The sequence below is a fragment of the Sebastes umbrosus genome, chromosome 16 (genome assembly GCF_015220745.1).
Source record: "Sebastes umbrosus isolate fSebUmb1 chromosome 16, fSebUmb1.pri, whole genome shotgun sequence".
NCBI lineage: Eukaryota > Metazoa > Chordata > Actinopteri > Perciformes > Sebastidae > Sebastes > Sebastes umbrosus.
The window spans coordinates 27175560-27193354 of NC_051284.1; the positions used below are offsets into that span (position 1 = coordinate 27175560).

The 17795-nt window shown below is 40.5% G+C and overlaps 1 protein-coding gene across 2 annotated transcripts; it reads right to left on the reverse strand.

The window, feature by feature from the left end:
* Positions 1 to 296: 296 nt before the first annotated feature.
* Positions 297 to 14521, reverse strand: LOC119474341 (probable carboxypeptidase X1). 2 transcript variants are annotated; one of them, XM_037746324.1, is made up of 13 exons: positions 14129 to 14521; positions 12582 to 12691; positions 10641 to 10780; positions 10418 to 10502; positions 8925 to 9075; positions 8723 to 8805; positions 7656 to 7779; positions 6677 to 6873; positions 6034 to 6213; positions 3501 to 3795; positions 2023 to 2162; positions 1825 to 1927; positions 297 to 1280 (listed from the first exon to the last, which is right to left on the reverse strand). In XM_037746324.1, exons 1-13 carry the CDS (start codon positions 14427 to 14429, stop codon positions 949 to 951), a joined length of 2241 nt encoding a protein of 746 aa, XP_037602252.1. In that variant the 5' UTR covers positions 14430 to 14521; the 3' UTR covers positions 297 to 948. The 2 variants fall into 2 exon arrangements, with proteins under 2 accessions (XP_037602252.1, XP_037602253.1); XM_037746325.1 differs by lacking the exons at positions 12582 to 12691; positions 14129 to 14521 and having other exon boundaries at positions 10636 to 10775.
* Between the last annotated feature and the right edge of the window lie 3274 nt (positions 14522 to 17795).

Below are 17795 nucleotides of genomic sequence, written 5' to 3' on the forward strand. Positions count from 1 at the left end.
GTTTGCATGCAAACACATTGAACTAAGGAGGTGAATGTGGTAAGCATTATACCTGCCTAACATTAGCATGTGTAAGTACAGCCTCACAGAGCCACTAACATTGCTGTCGCCTCTTAGTCTTGTGAGTCTTCTTTCCTATTTTGCCAATCATCTCATGACCCTCATTTTTAATTTGTGACCCATTGGGAGGGTCCCAACCCCCAGATTTGGAACCACTGCTCTAGCAGCTTCATCCAGTTTTGGGCTGCTCTTCTACTTTTCTTCACCTTTGGTTCAGATTTAGACGCTAAAATATAGATTAACACAAATAAGTCATATTTATTTGAGATTTTTATGGTCCTGTTGGACTTTAGTTAAACAAACAAAAACAGACACATTGTTAGAAATAAAAATGTCACATATCAGACCAGCTGACACTTAAATCCTCAACTCAGTCGTCAACAAAGAAACAGTTCATGTACAAAACCAGAAACTGGTAAAGGGAACTTAAACATTCAATGATGCCTGTCTATTAATGTGAAGATGTCCATAATCCTTCAAAAAGTCTGTGTAACTTTTTAGAAGTTATTCTGCTTTGTAAGTATCCTGTCAACGTCTGTAAGAGTTTGTGTGACTGTCATGGTTTGATCTGCCTTAAAGGGTCAGTACACCCAAATACGTCGCTGTTGAATTTTTTTTATTTAATATTTTAAAGTTGTGATCGACACATACAAATCTCAGAGGCAGATATTTCACCACATAAAACTGTCTGCATGTCTTGATATCACTCGGACTATGCAGAATACTATATTTTTGTAAATTGGGTGAACTGATCCTTTAATAGTGTCCTCTCTAGTTGGAACATATCAGTATTCCCAGAGGTCAGCTTTCTCCGTTTGAGCTGAACTTCTTGAACCTGTAATCCAGCTCATCTCCGGAGCTTCTTCAGCCCCCTCGTCCCGTCTCCTCTCACGCTCTCTGGGCTCTGGTGGACCGGGCTTTCCTCGCCTTCTGCATCCGCTGACTCTCCCTACGCTGGTTGATGGCCCTGGTGCTGGCGCGAAGCTTGCGGAGCCTCAGAGCACGAAGACGCAGCTGAAGGTCCTGGGGGATCTTCCCTCCTTTGGCCCGGATGTCCTTCAGCATCTGAATGGGCGTTTTCGTCATGGTGAAGTCACAGATGGTGGGACGTGGCTCCATTCCAACGCGGCACTGACGCACGGACGGGAAGTAACCCTCGGCCCAAACCACCACCTTGTACTCGCCTGGGTTCAGGAGACGCCAGTAGTCCCCGTCAGTAGCTGGGAAATAAAAATGAGGTTGAGACAAATAACTGTTTTGTTACACAGTGAAATGCAAGTTTTGGACTTCCTACATTTCCCAGAATGCTTTTCAGGACGCCCCCAGAGAACAGTGGTGAGCTTGTTGGATTAGTGCTGGTGGAGAGACTAAAGGTGATAGCCTCGTGTAATGGTTCCCAACCTTTTTGTCATCCCAATGTTGCCTAAATTTGGCTCTAATTATTCACAAGAATAAAAAAAATAAACCAAAATCCTTAGTTTTGACTTTGTTATTAGTATAAGTTGTCAAAATGTTAATAACCCAGAGATGTTCTTGCCGTTGAGATCTCCACCTCTGGTCTGACATTGATCCTATGTCAAACCAGAACTTTGTGACTCAGTTTCAGAAAAGAAACCAAAGTGGACGGTGAAGAAATATTTAAGCTACGAAAAACTGTACCAGTCTGCTCTTCCAACTTACACAGTTCCAGTTATTTACACATTTTCTGCATTATCACCCAGAAAGCTAACACATAAACATAAAATATAGAGTTGAGTGTCTGACCTGATCGTATGTCGTGGTTGTGGTCCTCCACCTTGATTACAGCATCTGCTATTCCTTTTTTGGTCAGCTTGTCCCTGACCACACCTTTGATGCCTCTGTGAACCTGAGTGAAGAGGAAACGCTGCACTGTGAGGATTTCAAAGCTACTGCAGCTGATGACTTGTGTCGTTTTCTTTGTACAGATGGATGCAGACTGACCTGCTCCATGTAAACCAGCAGAGACTCCTTGTTGTTCTCCCACTCGATGGGAAGCTCACTGACATGAGGGAACTTATCACAGGACAACTCCACCGTCACCTCGAAGCAGTTGGTGTGCATGTAACTGAAGTCATTCATACCTGTAGAAAAGACATACAGGGATATAATCAATGTGCATAAAAAAAGTCAGCCAAAAAAGTTGCGGTTTCAGGAGATTAACATTTTAATTTGTTAGTTATATTGATGCAAAAAGTTTTCAGGTAAGCTCAGTGCACACAAGAAAAAAATTAAATACAGTTGCAGGGAAGGATGTTAAAGACTAAATCAATTACATGTATCTATCCTCACTAATTTTAAATAATAAAAAAAATATTTTAGTAAATGTAACATTCACAGACAAAAAATAAAACTCACGGTGAACTCAACAAAACTCAACTTTTGAAGAAGAAATTTGGAGTGCTGCACCGGGGTCAGGAAACTCGGTGTTGGTAATGTTGAAGCAAAAAAACAGGTGCTCTTTATGGATGGGGCAAGTAGTCAAATAACAATAATAAAAGAGTGACTGTCAAGCTTACTTTGAAAGGAAGTCCTTGGTAAAGGATGGCAGTCTGGAAAACCATCGAGGCATTCTGATTGTGAATTAAAAATCCTTTATGAAGACATGGATAACACCAACGCGTTTCGACTCAACATGTCTTCATCAGTGTTTTTTATTGTTATTTGAAAACTGAATTTTTGTCAAAATAGGACACTCCGGGAAATAAATCCCTAAATTGTAGACCTTAAGACACCCTTCAGTATTTCAAATAAACACTATGTTCATACAGTTAGTTTAAGGTTTAATGTTGTTAATCTCATCAGTCAGCACAGACTTTCTGTCCGTCTGTCTGTCCAACCATCCCTGCATTTCAATTCCACCTTGCAGTCATTGCTATTCTCTACCTGTCCACCAGATGGCCTCAGACTTTTCCCCTGTCCCACCTGACTCCCACATCCACCTGCTCACCTGTGTCTCATTTCCCAGTGCCAGATTGGGAGTGTCTTTGTGCGTTTGTGTTCCAGCCACCTGAACCTGAACCTGAACCTGAACCCTGTACCTGTCCCCTGCCCTGTTCCTGTTCACCTGTGGATTTTCGGTAACTTCTGATGGACTTGCTACCTAAGATTTTGCATCTGCATTCTCTCAATAAATTACTGAACTGTCCATGTCAGCCTAGATTGTCTGCATTTGTCCCTTGTTGCCTTGTACTCACCTGCCTGATGGTGATTTAAGAGGTTAACCACTTAATTTAAGGTATTTTTGAGGCCCTTTTCTAAGCTTGCAAAGTAAATAAAGGCTGAAGGGAAGATTAGAGATTTAAGGGACCCTACTTTAAATTAAGAGGTATGTGTTTTTAGAGGATGTTTGTCCACAGGTGGTAACATTTTTTTCAAGTTACTACCTGATGGCTTCCATCATTCAAAGAGTCGTGACTCACTGCCGGGGACGGTGTGCCAGGCTCCACCGTTGATGATGTTGTTGTGTGCCTGGAAGTCCTCGTAGTGGCAGATGCGGCGGTCTGGGTTGGCCATCACCAGGTTAGTGGAGGCGTAGACGGTGGCCAGCCAGCGGAAGAAAGCGTTGTCCGCCGTGGGGGTGTCCTCCTGAGGGGCCCAGTCTCGGGTGCAGTCGAAGGGATACGTGACCACCAGTTCTCCACCGTGGAGGTTTGCACTCAGCACGAAGGGAATATCCTGCATCCAGCTGATGACGGCTCGGGTCTCTGGGGCCACCTGGGAGGGATGGATTAACTTTATGTCACTGATTTATGGGAAAGATTCTCATGATTAAACACAGACAGTAACCTTAATTTGTATCACATGCAGCAAACTGAACATTTGTTTCATTTAGTTTCATAGTTTATGTATTTGTAAAGGTAACAAAACACACAAAAAAAACATTGTATAGTAAAGGATTAAAAGGATTGTACTGCTGAGAAATCTCACCATCTAAAATTGAATTTAGTTTTGTTATAATGTATTTAAAATGTTCTGTGTTTTATACAGCATTTGACCTCTGACTATAGTGCTATATGGACTTTGTTGTGATGGTTTTGATTTAGATTTATCAGACTTCATTTATTAATCAACCAGCAGAGAAAGTTCTTTAACTGGATTTTCTGTTGATTACATTTAACTTTCTGTAGGTGGTGCTCTTTTCTTTGTCTGTTCAGTCACTGTAATGATCTCTGCCTAAACTGCCTTTTATGCTTTTACATCTACAAGCTAGAAATATGGGATTGTAAGATTCTTATCAGGAAATACCTAACAGTAAAAAAAAACAAAAAAAACAGCAATCAGCAGAAACTGAAAATAATCATTTTAAAGTGCACATATTAAAATGTGGTTATCTTTTTACTGTTTATCTGGAGGCAGCGTTTCAACATGTGTTCTGTTACCAAACACTGAACAATGTTCAGGCTTCCAGTAAAACCTCGGCAGCTCTCTGACCTGAAATGACTTCCTGATCCGAGGCTTGTATGCCAATAGTGGAAACAGTATTTTCCTCCTCTCAAGAGTTTCCACTACTCTTAAAAACTGCTTTTCAGTGTGACCTACATTTATGCACCAAAACATGTCACACGTTTTTTAAGTAGCTGAGTTTAGTCCTTTGCTGTCTTTGGTGCAGTAATCTGTATTTCATTAAAGGTCCCATATTATAAAAAAGTGAGATTTTCATGTTTTTTTTATTTTAAAGCAGGTTTAAGTCCTATATAAATACTGTGAAAGTATCGAAACACTCAATCCACAGGGAAATACACACAGCCCGTATTCAGAAACTCTGCATTTGAAACAAGCTGTCAGGATTTCTGCCCATTTGTGATGTCACAAATATACAATATTTCGACCCTTTACACATATTTAAATGTAAACGTTCTGAATGTGTCCCAGTTTATTCCTGGTTGCAGTGTATGTGAATTTCATCAACTGATAGGAAGTACACATGGCCCAAGCTGTTGCCTAGCAACGAAATGCACTAAAACGGAGCGTTTCACACAGAGGGTGAATACAGGTATATTCAGGCTGACAGTATGAAGAAAATAAAGTTTTTTTTTAACATTACAGCATGTAAACATGTTCTAGTAGAAACACAAAATACAAGTATGAACCTGAAAATGAGCACAATATGGGACCTTTAAAACCTCTCCTCAAGTTTCAAGTCCTTTGTTGTCACAACAACTACAGTGAAGCAGACGTAGGCAATGAAATTCTTCATCTCAGGCTCCCTCCAACAATGCTCATACAAATATGTATAAAACAAATATAAAATAGTCTGTTTTCAAAGTCCTCTTTCTTGGTTTTATGCAGGAAAGTTTCTTTATTGGTATGCATTACTGTCTGCCACACGGTCATTCTTAATACTGCTACCAGATGACGCCACAGTGATGGATTTGTTTTACATCCTACATGTGGCTCCAACTAAATTCCTAAAAATGCTTAAATCCCTATTGATTGCTACATCATTGTTTACTGTTACATCCCCAATAGGTGAAGGTGTAACTGATAAAATGTGTTGTGTTGTTCCTCCTCCTCCTCTTCCTCCTCCCCTTGTGTTATTGGCTGAATCTGGGATCCTGCAGCCAATGGCAGTCCACGTGTGGGTATATAAAGACTGAGGAGCTGCACTTCTAGGCCATGTTTGCTGCCTCCTTACACCCAGAGTTTGTGAGTTATTTTGCTGGATGCTCTTTTGTATGTTTTTGTCAGGTTAGGTCAGAAAGGTGAGGACTTTTCTGTTAGATTTCAGTTCTTCAATTCACGATTTTAACTTTTCTTTTCAGGCAGTTTATTTAGTATTGTGTGTTTTATTTCTCCTCAGGGCTGGTTGGTTTGTTATTTTGTCCAGGGCTCTCTCATCCCAACTCGTCACATACTGACGCTTTGTCAGACCCCTCGGCGTTATATTACTCTCCTCTCCCCCAGACCAACTTGGGGTCGTAACACTTTAAGAAAACAAATGCACGTCCTTACCATGGCGTCTTCTTGAGTGTAGTACTCTGGGATGGGGATGTAGTGGTTGGTGACTTTAGATGGATCCGCTGCCACCTCTTGGGCGTCCCACATGATGTTGTTCAGGTCTGGAAAGTTGTGATTCATGTCGATTCCTTCATAGCTGTATCGTCCGTCAGCCCAGCCGGACAGTTCAGAGCCCTGCAGCAGAAACAGGGACATTTATCACTGTAGTTTTGTTAAAGACTCTATGAACTGGGGACTTCAACTTCCTGGTAAACAGGAAGTCTCTACTATATACAATTTAACGGCTTTTGCTTCCTCTCCTTTACTGATAATCCATTAGTTTACTGGATTACAATGATCATACCCCCAGTGTGCACAAATTGGCAACTCCTCCATATTTGTCAAAATCAGACCAGTCATGCCTGAGATGTTGCACATGAGTTTAAATTTCTAACCAGTAGGAATTAGGGCTCTTCTGTTCAGGTCAATATGTAAATGAGTTTGAATCTTCTTATCCACCATCCCTGATTGACCAAACCCAGCCTGCAATCCAACCTTGCCCCCTTTTTATCACCAAGTGATGGACAGAAAATACAAAGGAAGCAGATCTGCCCTCTCTCCTTTAACACATCTACAAAGTCACTTTAACTTCACCCACCTTCTCATAAGCTACTTCGTATCCGTCGGGGTTCATGGAGGGCAGGAGGTGGATTCGGGTCTCCGTCACCAGCCGAACGACTCGCTGGTTTCCCTTCTTGTATTCTCTGCACAAGTACTGCATGAGGTTGAGGACAAGCTCTCGGCCCAGAGCCTCGTTGCCGTGCATCCCGGCCACGTAGCGAAACTCCGGCTCACCTGCCAAGAGGGGAAAGTTAGACTTGCCAACCTGTAAGTGTTGAGGAATTTATCTGGGCCAAAAGCAACTTATAACAGGTCACACTAAACATGAAGCACCTGATACTTAGATTTTGTTCAGTAGGTCAAAGTTAAAACCCAGAAAAACATCAGGAACACATTTAATCTGGTTTGTATTGTGTTAGGCAACAGATTGACAACACTTTGCCAATAATCATACAAGGATTGGCCAGACTTGATGGCAGACATTCCTTGAGCTAAAACTCCCTAAGGCTCCAACTCTGCACTTGATACATCAGCACAAAAATAATAAAATGACCCATTTCTTCTTGGATTTGGCACCAGCGTTTATATTTAACCATGAAACCACTGAAATTTAAATCAGCTGTTGTTAAATAACCCACATTCCCATTATCCCCCCTTGGGAGTGAAGCAGTTTTGACATATGTGGAAGAAAGAAAGAATTAATTTAAATATTTGGTGGATGTTGAGTGGCTGCAAAACCCTGCATCTGAAAGCAACATTACAAAGGAAATCTGTGTAGTTTGGTAGAGAGAGTGCCGTCTCTGATTTCAAACCGCTATCAGTTTGTTTATACAAGAAAAGCCTCCTCAAGACACCCAGAGCCTCCCAGTGTGCTGCTGCTGCTGCTGCAGAGAAAAGTCTGTATAAACACCGGAGGATATTGAACTGGGCCCCAGAGCAGCTGAATGAACTCTGGTCCAGAAACTTCAGACTTTGAAGGTTTCAACTCATAGAAGAAGAGCTATAAACGCTCTTACCTAGTTCGTGTTTTCCGGGGTTATCGGAGATCTCCATGACGTACAGTTTGAGTCCCATGTAGCTCTTCCCGATGGTGTAGATGCGGGTGATGTCCGGACACTCCTCCGTCACGGCCTTCATGAGCTTCAGGGTTAAGAACAGTGGTGGAGGAAGTATTCAGACCCTTTAACCTGTGGTATTAGTACTTTTTACTTAGGTAAAGTCCTGCATTGAAAATGTTATTTAAGTAAAAGTATGTAAGTATTAACCGGAAAATGTACTTAAAGTATTAAAAGTAAAAGCACTCAATGCAGAAAAATGTCCCCATGTCCTATTATACATTATACCATTAGATTATTATTACTCATGCATTAATGTAAAAGCAGGATGTTACTGTTGTTGGTTGAGGTGGAGCTACTTTTGAACTATAAATTAATGATTATTTTCATTATGGATTAATCTGCTGATTATTTTCCCCATTAATTGGTTTGTAAAAATAATGAAAATAGTGAGAAATGCCATCACAATGACCCAGAGCCCAAAGTGACACTTTCACAATGTTTGTTTTGTCCAAACCTCAACAATATCACAAATACATTTAAATAATTAAAAGCAAAGTTAGCAATCCTCACATTTGAGAAGCTAGAACAATGAAATGTTGAGTATTTTTGCATTAAATATGACAATTAATTTTCTGTTAATCGACTAATCATTTCAGCTGTACTTGTTTATACTGTTGGGTAGTTTAATTTATAACAAAGCATCATATTTTATAAGCTCCTCATATGTTTTATGTGCAAACATTTTAATTTGTAAAGTAACTAAAGCTGTCAGATAAATGTAGTGGAGTAAAAAATACAATATTCCCCTCTGAAATGTAGTGAAGTGGAAGTATAAAGTGTACTTAAGCACAGTACTTGAGTGAATGTACGTTGGACTAAAAGTCATCAAAGAGTTAAATCTGAACTGTCGGGAAATCTGCAAACTGTTAAGAGTCTGAGTAAAAACTCTGGCATTAGCTTTAGGGGAAACCAAAGTTACTCATCATGCATGTGTGGCCCTGCAGCCGTTCCTTTCACGCTCTGACCTTTCTCATCTCTTTGTAGTTGTGCTGTCTGAAGTCCAGGGCGTCTTTTGATCCCTGCTCTGAGGAGTAGGTGTCAGTTGGATCTACGAGGAAAGAGCACATTAACTTCATTTTGTTGACTGACAGACTGAACTTAAACTTGAATATATTTTGACGCGTAGGTCAGTCACTGTGTTCAGTCCAGCTCTGTACTGCAGCCTACCATTGACACGACAGCCGAGTATCTCAGCCCTGAGGCAGACGGTGCCGTTGATGTACCAGGTCTGAGGGTTGATGCGGATGAAACGGGCGACGGTGGGAACAGGAAGGAGTCCGAGCACCGGAGTCTCTGGACCCTGGTTTCCTACAAAGAGCTGTACAATTCAATGAGACATCACATAGATTTAAACATTTTAGGATCCCCTGCAGATGTGCATTGTTGTTATTTTAAAGGGGACCTATTATGCTTTTGTGCTTTTTCCCTTTCCTTTAGTGTGTTACTGTAAATCGTTTTTTTGTGCATGTAAAAGGTCTGCAAAGTTACAAAGCCCAAAGTCCACGCTAAAGGGAGTTACTCTCCCCCACAGAAACACTGCGGCTGAACTGCCTGAAACGCCTTGCTGGAAGTTCTTTCGTAACGTGGTGATGTCACCAAGTATAACATTGCTAAGAGGCTAGTTTGGCACGCCCTCAAACAAAGCTAGTTAGAGCGGAGCTGAAGCGGAGTCCGAAAAGTTTGGTTCTGTTGACCAATCACAACAGAGTGAGCCAGCTGACCAATCAGAGCAGACTGGGCTTTTCGGGAGGGAAAACAACCAAACAACAGAGCGTTTCAGACGGAAGGCAAGCACAGCCGGTAGGAGAAAAGTACAGCGCTTTTTGAACATTAAAGTAAACATGTCATCTAGTAGAAACCCAAAATACAAGTATGAACCTGAAAATAAGCGTAATAGGTGCTCTTTAATAGAGAATTAGACAGGCTTAGCTTTTGGTCCACCACTTTGGTCCAGACTGAAATATCTCAACAACTAATGAAAGGATTGTCAGGAAATTTGGTGCAGATATTCATGATCCCCAGAGGATGAATTCTACTGACTTTGGTGATCCCCTGTTTTTTTTCTCTAGCGCCACCATCAGGTCACAAGTTTATGATCTGCAAAGCTAATAGCATTCCCTTCAGCCTCAGCTGTACATTGTGTTTAGTGATAATTGTCTGATATTAGCATGAACGAACAAACAAGCAGTACTGAGAACATAAACTCCTTAGCAGAAGCGATGACCTTAAAATGAAAATAAAATAACAGAGAAAAGAATGTCTTGTTTCACCTCCCGCTCCTTGGAACGAGATCAGACCTTACATTTCTTGGTATTTCCACCTACATGTTGCAGTTGTCATCGATGTGTATTTTAGTCTGGATACACGTTTTGATTTAGTAATAATAGAGGCCCTATTTGGCAACTGACATATGGAAAAAAGTAATCCTAATACAATGTTATACTGTTATTATGCCAACCACAAGTTCCAGTTTCTTGCTCCACTTTGTTTTCATTTTGAGTTCTGTGTCTTCTTCTGTTGAATAGTTGACTGTTTTGTTCACGGTACATATTTCACTTTGGCACAAACTCTTTGAAATATGTTTTCCATCAGTACGAGGTCCACTGGTCACGGTAGCTACATTCCTTCATGTCAGAAAATACAAAAAAAATAGTTCTTACCGCTTCTTTTGTCCCATTCATGCAGGTTTTCCAGGACACAGAGTCGTTACTCAGCTGGACTTTGTAGGTATGGACCCAATCCCAACTGGAACGAAGACCAAGAAATATATTTTTACACTTCAATGCAGTGAAAGAACATTGTGCTTTGTGTGTTTTCAGCAGCAGTTTTAAATTTCCTTTTGGAACAAAACCTCTTCAGATCTTAACGCTGATACTACCTGACCTCCAGATGGAGTTTCGGCCCTGCAGGATGACTCCGGTGAACAGGGTGAGGTGGATGGCGTCCACTTCCAGCCACTGGTACTGGTCCTTATACTCTGCACACCAGGCTCCGTCGTACAGGTCCCCGTCCGCGATGCCAGACTAAAAACACATGTTACACACAGGGTTTCTCTTTGTCAGCTGCAGAATCCATTTAAACTCCTGGCTCTGCCTCCAGTGTGAAGCATTGCATAAGAGTTTGGTGTGGACCATGATTGTAAAATAATTGCTTTCAGACTTGAGAGGGGGAGGTGGAATAGCCCTGCTGACTCTGTATTTTACAGATTATTTCTATTTACTTTCCAAGAAACTCAACAAGAAGACTTTCTACTTTAAATCCAGTCGCTGGAGGTTTTTATTATAGTGGTAATTTTACATGCCAATAAAAGCAGAGGGAAAAAAAGTGTTTGAGAGTGTGGGAGATCTACTTTATTTTATAGGCCAGAAATTATAGACAGAAATAAAACATAATATGAAGTAAATGAGTAAGGACATAATATTTTGTGCTGTTAATTTAGAATGTAAAAGAGGTTTTAATCTCAATGTGACTTCCTAGTTAAATAAAGGTTATATATAATTTGTGCATCGTTATATTTAAAACATAATCTAGGAACCACTCGTACTTTTACAGAGTTCAAGACCCAGAAATGTGACTTTGTGCATAAACTGTTTCATTAAAATTATCCCTTTTTTGCAATTAGCTTCTTTTTTTTATCAACTCCACCACTTTTGTCTGGACTGAAATATCTTAGCAACTGTTGGATGGATTGCTATGAAATTTTGTACAGACATTCAGGATCGTTCTCATTCCCAGGGCATCAAATACCATCGCTTTGTCACGGTCTTTGGTGTTAGCTACCTCCACACAAGGCACCCTTAAGCGCTGGTATGAGACGCACCGGTCTTTCCATTCACTACAATGTAAACCCATCCGCATCAATATTAACCGCTCAGGGAAAATGTGCTGGGAGTGACTGTGGTGATAGCTTTAAGAGCAAAAAAGACACACACCAGGCGGGTTGGCAGGAGGGGAGGTGGATGGGTCCAACAAACACAAGGCTTTCATCCAAGAAACCGCTGTTCGTGTCCCGTGCGTCACGTTACAATCAGCTGTTCCTTTGTGTCCTGTGTTCACAACGTTCAGTGTCATTTTCACTGTACAAACGTAGTAGTTTTAATCCCAACCATGTTGTTTTTTCCTAAACCTAACTATAGTGGTTTTATTGCCTGAACCTAAACATGTGTTTTTGTTTACTCCAAAACATCAAACACGTGTTTACTGCAGCCGAAAAGAGCCATTTGTCCAATACTTTGGTTTTTGACCAAATGCATTCCCATCAGCCCCAGCTGCACTTTGTCTTTAGTGCTAATTTGCCATTGTTAGCAATGGTAAACATCAGCATGTTTAGGTTGTGAGCATGTTAGCATGTTAACGTTAACATAAACAAGATTTCAACCTCTCAAATGTGAAGATTTTCTTGTTTTCTTACATCTTACATGATAGTAAATTGAATATTTTGGGGGGTTTGAACAAAACTACAATTTGAAGATGTTATCTTGGGCTTTGGGAACTTGTTATGGGCATTTTGAACAATTTTCTGATGTTCTTTTGACTAAACGATTAAAAATGTACTCAGTTTTTCCGCTAGTTTTCGACAGATCAATCGATAATGACAATATTTATTAGTTGCAGCCCTGTTATAATGGTATTCATAGCTACAGGATCTTTCCAAAAAAAACTAAATGTCCCTCCAAAGCTTCAGTAAAATCAAGTGAAGTGATCCTTCTCATCTCCTGTCCACAGTCTCCCTTTATGAGATCCTGTTTCCTGTTATTCTATCTTTTTGAATTTCTATAAGTAGAAGCTCACTGTACTTTGTGTTTGATCCAGATCTAGACCCACCTGGATGTTCAGCCTCCCCCTGTGAGGACCCAGGCCCGCCCGCTGGTAGGAAGAAGCCTGGATCTGGCTGTCATCGACCCGCAGGGACTCCATGCCGAGGGGAGGACAGTCTGGAGGGAGAAGGAGACGGAGATTAAGACTTCTGTGGGTTTGTGTCTGTGCTTGTCTGGAGATCTTTAAAGAAACCGCTGTGGGACTGACTGCTGAGGGGTTAAAACTCTCCCTCTGGTTTCTCTGAGTAAGCAAACACATGGCTGATGTAATTAGAGGTCTCAGCGGTTGTTATGTGGAATATCTCTAATCATCCCGGGTCAGTTCAGTGGAAGGGTTGGAGGCCCTCTGCAGAGGAAACTGCAGATAAGTGAATCTGTGGAGGGTTTGAAAGTAATCTGAGACAAAGTTGAAGCTTGAAGGCCAAGAGAGAGTAAAGTCAAACGTCCAGCAGAGCTTCAGCTGCAGGGTATTTTATGGGCTTTGAACATGCAATAACAGCCCCATTAATCACAAAGACTAGTACTGGCAGGACAAAATAGCCATGTTTGTTCTCTTAAAGTCAGGGGACGTTTTCACTTCAATATCTTTAGAAGAAGGAGAAAATAAAGATGTCTGGTTTAAGGGAGGTTTACATTAGGACAGGACAAATCCTTTTAATATGTCTGGAGCACGATTAATCAGTCATTTTTGCAAAATTATCACTAGCTTCGGTTTGTCAAATGTGAATATTTTCTGGTTTTCTTAGTGTTTTATGAGAGGAAACTGAATATATTTTGGTTTCAGACTGTTGGTCGGACAAAACAAGCAATTTGTAGAGGTCCCTGTGGGCTATAGAAAATTGTAATGGGCATTTTACACTATTTTCTGACAAAAATGATAATAATAAACATCAATAAAATAATAAATATGTTATCCACATTCATCCAGGGTAGTATTAATATAATTATGCAGCCTGTTTCATCTTAAATCAAACCACACACACCACATATTTTTGGGAATTAGGTAAATGTAGCAAACCGTAACAAACAACTAATTTAAAGACCATTTTATTAGTTAATCATCCTCTATACAGCTGAAACAAATAATCGATTAATCAACTAGGTGAATTGTGATACTCTTAATTCTTGCAAAAATGCAAAACATTCACTGGTTCCAGGTTTTCAAATGCTAATAATTGCTGTTTTTCTTCTTTGATAATTAATCTTTTTTTTGTTTGTTTTTGGACTGTTTTCTGGCATTTTATATACCAAACAATCAATCAATTACTCAAGAAAATAATTGATAACAAAAGTAATTATTTGTAAAGAAGCTCTGGGATACTCTAGTTACAAAATAATATAAAGTAATATTTATTTTCAAAAATTTTAAAACCTTTTTTTTCTCTCAGTGAATCAGGGTTTACAAAAGCTGAGCAGATGTAAGTCAGGAGCTCAATGGGTCCCTGAAGGCATCATTCATTAATTGCACATCCTTAATTAACATTCATAATTTGGTTTAATTAGCTTGAAGTCTCACTGGCTTCTCACAGCTTAAAAAGTAAAGTTTTGTCCTACCCAGTTGTGTTTTCACATCTTCTTTTTTTTCTTTATTGCTGTTTTCTTCTTCACTGTCTTGACTGATGTTTTTGGTGTCCAGCTGTTTGCCTCTGGCAGCGGTGGTGGATAACTTTGTCGGTGCTTCTGTTGGAGTCGGTCGGTCTGTGCTGTGATCCTGCGGCTGCACAGTGACAGACTCGGCTGTAGTTGTGTAGTTGAATAATAAATTAATCTGAGTTGTTGTATCGTCTATCAGTACCGCGTCTAGAAATCCTCCCAGTAAAATCACTGCAGCCAACGTGCACAAGGGCTTTTCCATCTTCCTCTTTGTTTGCTGCTGCAGAGTGAAGGGGGAAAAAAACTCCCTGGCCAGTTTATGTGGAGATGACAGAGAGCCAGACCTCCATCCACATCCCTCCTCCTCAATCCCAACTCCCCTAACCTCACCCTCCCCTCCCTCCTTCTCAAAATTCCAGCTGAATTCCTGGGAAAAAATGGGATTCAAAAAAGACTTGTGAAGTTGCAGTTACAGAATGTGGGTTATGTGTACATCACTGACTCATTGAGTTGCTGTTTTGTGTTAGGTGTTTTTCAGGAAGTGTAGCAGGAGAAGAAATTTCAGATTTACCAGCAGGAGCTGCACGTCATGATGCATGAACACAACAAGCTGGAGACGATCTTGAGTTACAGAGTACAAAAAGAAGTTTCCCAAAGAGGGAGATGGCGGAAAGAAAGAGAAGATTTGCGGCTTGGTGGTGAACAGAAACGGCAAAAGCAAGACACTAGTTCTTCAAAACAAATGTGCAGGATATTGGGATTTAAAGGGGACATATCATGATCATTTTCAGGTTCATACTTGTATTTTGGGTTTCTACTAGAACATGTTTACATGCTTCAATGTTCAAAAAACACATTATTTTTCTCATCCTGTCTGTCTGAATATACCTGTATTCACCCTCTGTCTGAAATGCTCGGTTTTAGCGCCTGTCTCTTTAAGACCCCCTCCTGAAAAAGCCCAGTCTGCTCTGATTGGCTTGTGAGAAAAATATGGTGGTAGTGGCTGAAAGGGAGCCACTAAACTGGGGAAACTCTTGCAAGATTGTTAAGGTTAGGCATTGACCTTGAATAGTTAAGGTTAGGACAGGTCATCGGGCAGCAAGTCAAGAGTCTTTGCAGATCTGAGATCAGATATTGCAATTTGCGGGCTTCTTTCTAGACACGACCAAATATGGTGCACGTTTGCAAAGGTGGGTGGAGTTACTCAGATGGGGGTGCAATATATTCTTTGCATAACAAGAGACATCTTTAACCAAAACGCCTTATGAATTTTTCACCCCTCAGTACAACATTAACCCTCCTTGAAACCCTTTAGACTGACTGATGTTACTGCTGGGTGTTTGTGGGAGATCACACTGTTTGCTGAAGAGTCTGGCACGTGCATCCTGTCACTGATGTGTCAGAAGATCTGCCATCCGTTTATATGATGGTTTCATCTGATATGAACCCACTCAGGATATTAATGTCTTTTTGTCAGAGACTGGGGACTTTTTCTGTTACAGATAAACCTTGTCTCAGTGACTCCACAGTGCTGCCTTTGACACTTTCGTGTATTTTGTTGTTTCATACAAATTCTATTCTTAGCATTAGTTTGTCTTCTGCCATGATTCAGTTTCTTGTTCGGAGAAAAGAGACATGCATCATCATAATGCATGTAATGTATTTGTCCAGGGTTGTTGGAGCAATGGATTAATATCAGTGATTCAGTGATTATTTTGTCATGGTCTGAAATTTCTCCAGGCTTTTAAAGGGGACATATCATTGAAAACTCACTTTTTCAGTGCTTGTGCTCATATATTTGGGTATCTGGAGTAGCTACCAACCCACAAACTGTGAAATAAGACAACCCAGTCAGTTTTTTGTGGGCTGTCTAGATCAGAAAACATGTGATTCAACAAGCTGTTCAGATTTGGCTCCCCTTCCTATGTCACATGCAGGCTCATACACCATTCGTAGCTATGCACTGTAATTCGTATATCTCCCACGAAATCAGTTTGTATGTAATCGGGAAATATAAAGAGACAAACGCTGCATAGGGAGGAGGTCGAGGTGGACGGTGGGTCAAAAAAACACCAGACTTTCGCCCAGGAGACCGCTGTTCATGAGAAACCAGATATCAAAGTTGATTTATTTGTCACGTAACTTCTGTACTTAAGTAACGCTACTTCCGGTGTTATTTTAACCCAAACCACCATCTTTTCCTAAACCTAACTATGTCCTTTTGTTGCCTAAACCTAACCAAGTTGTTTCCTGTGAAGACAGAAGTTAATTTTGAAAAGACTGGAGCGGAATTTTACACATGCGTCACATGTTGCTCGACATTCATAGGAAAACGATTGAAAAATGAGGAATAATTTTTCGTAACATATCATACGAACCGCTATACGACGATACGTTGTCCTATGTCACTTGCAGGCTCATTAGAATATATCGCCCACAGCTTCAGAACTACCTTTGCAATGGTGCACCATATTTTTCTCACAAGCCAATCAGAGCAGACTGGGCTTTTTAGGGAGGGAGGGTCTTAAAGAGACAGGCGCTAAAACGGAGTGTTTCAGACAGAGGGTGAATACGGGTATATTCAGCCAGACAGTATGAGAAAAATAATGTGTTTTTTGAACATTAAATCATGTAAACATGTTCTAGTAGAAACACAAAATACAAGTATGAACCTGAAAAAGAGCATGGTATGTCCCCTTTAAAACACAGTTTCCCGCACATTTATTTTGAAGAAATAGTGTCTTACCTTTGCCATTTCTGTTCAGCACCAAGCTGCAAATCTTCTCTTTCTACTCTGCCTTCAGATATGATCTTTTATCTTTTACATCGTCATCCTCCACCCTTTTTGGGAAACTTCTTTTTGTTCTCTGTAACTCCAGATCGCCTTCAACTTGTTGTGTTCCTTTATCATGACCTGCAGCTCCTGCTGGTTACTAATTTCTTCAGAAGAACTCCTTCTGCACTTCCTGAAAAAACATCTAACACAAAACAGCTGAGACAACGTTAACCATCCAAATAACAAATAAAAACCAGACAGTCAATAAATCCTCAGTGATGTTTGATGCATCTGTTAACAAACTGTTGTGTATCTATTGGACTGGAGAGACAAGATGAGATTTATTATAGCAAAAAGAACAATAAATGTGACGAACAAACATACAGGAAACACATCACCCCCTGTTTGTCTACTTCCATCGAAACCACATGTTTTTAGATTGTCAGCAAACCATCACATCTGTGTTGTATTTAAGTCGCACCGTCATGAGCTTAAATCAGCTTTTATTCATTTAGCTGTCAACTTGTGGTAAAATGAATAATGTTGCAATGCAAGACGACATTAAGAGAAACAAGGAGTTTACTCTCTAAGCTGCATAAGAAGTGTTCCCAGATGCTCTGTAAGCATGTAAACACACACCGTCTATACAGTGAGGCTGTCTTTGTTTGTGTTTCCAGGTTTGGCTCAGCTTCACGCTGTCAGTCTCAACTCTGAAGTCACCCACTGTCATAAACGTGAGTGGAAATATTTCAAACTGCTGCTCCAAACCAGTTTAATGTCAGTAGTGGTTATATCTAAAATAATATAATACCTCAGTTCAGTTTAGGTAAAGTGTGACAGGATGAGGCAATG

Bases quoted from the DNA above. Each gene is read 5' to 3' on its own strand.
- LOC119474341 (XM_037746324.1), bottom strand. From the start codon at position 14,429: ATGGAAAAGCCCTTGTGCACGTTGGCTGCAGTGATTTTACTGGGAGGA. The intron at 12,692-14,128 runs GTAGGACAAAAC...TTCTCCCTCCAG, and splicing joins AGATGTGAAAACACAACTGG to ACTGTCCTCCCCTCGGCATG. The intron at 7,780-8,722 runs GTCAGAGCGTGA...TTAACCCTGAAG, and splicing joins ACTACAAAGAGATGAGAAAG to CTCATGAAGGCCGTGACGGA.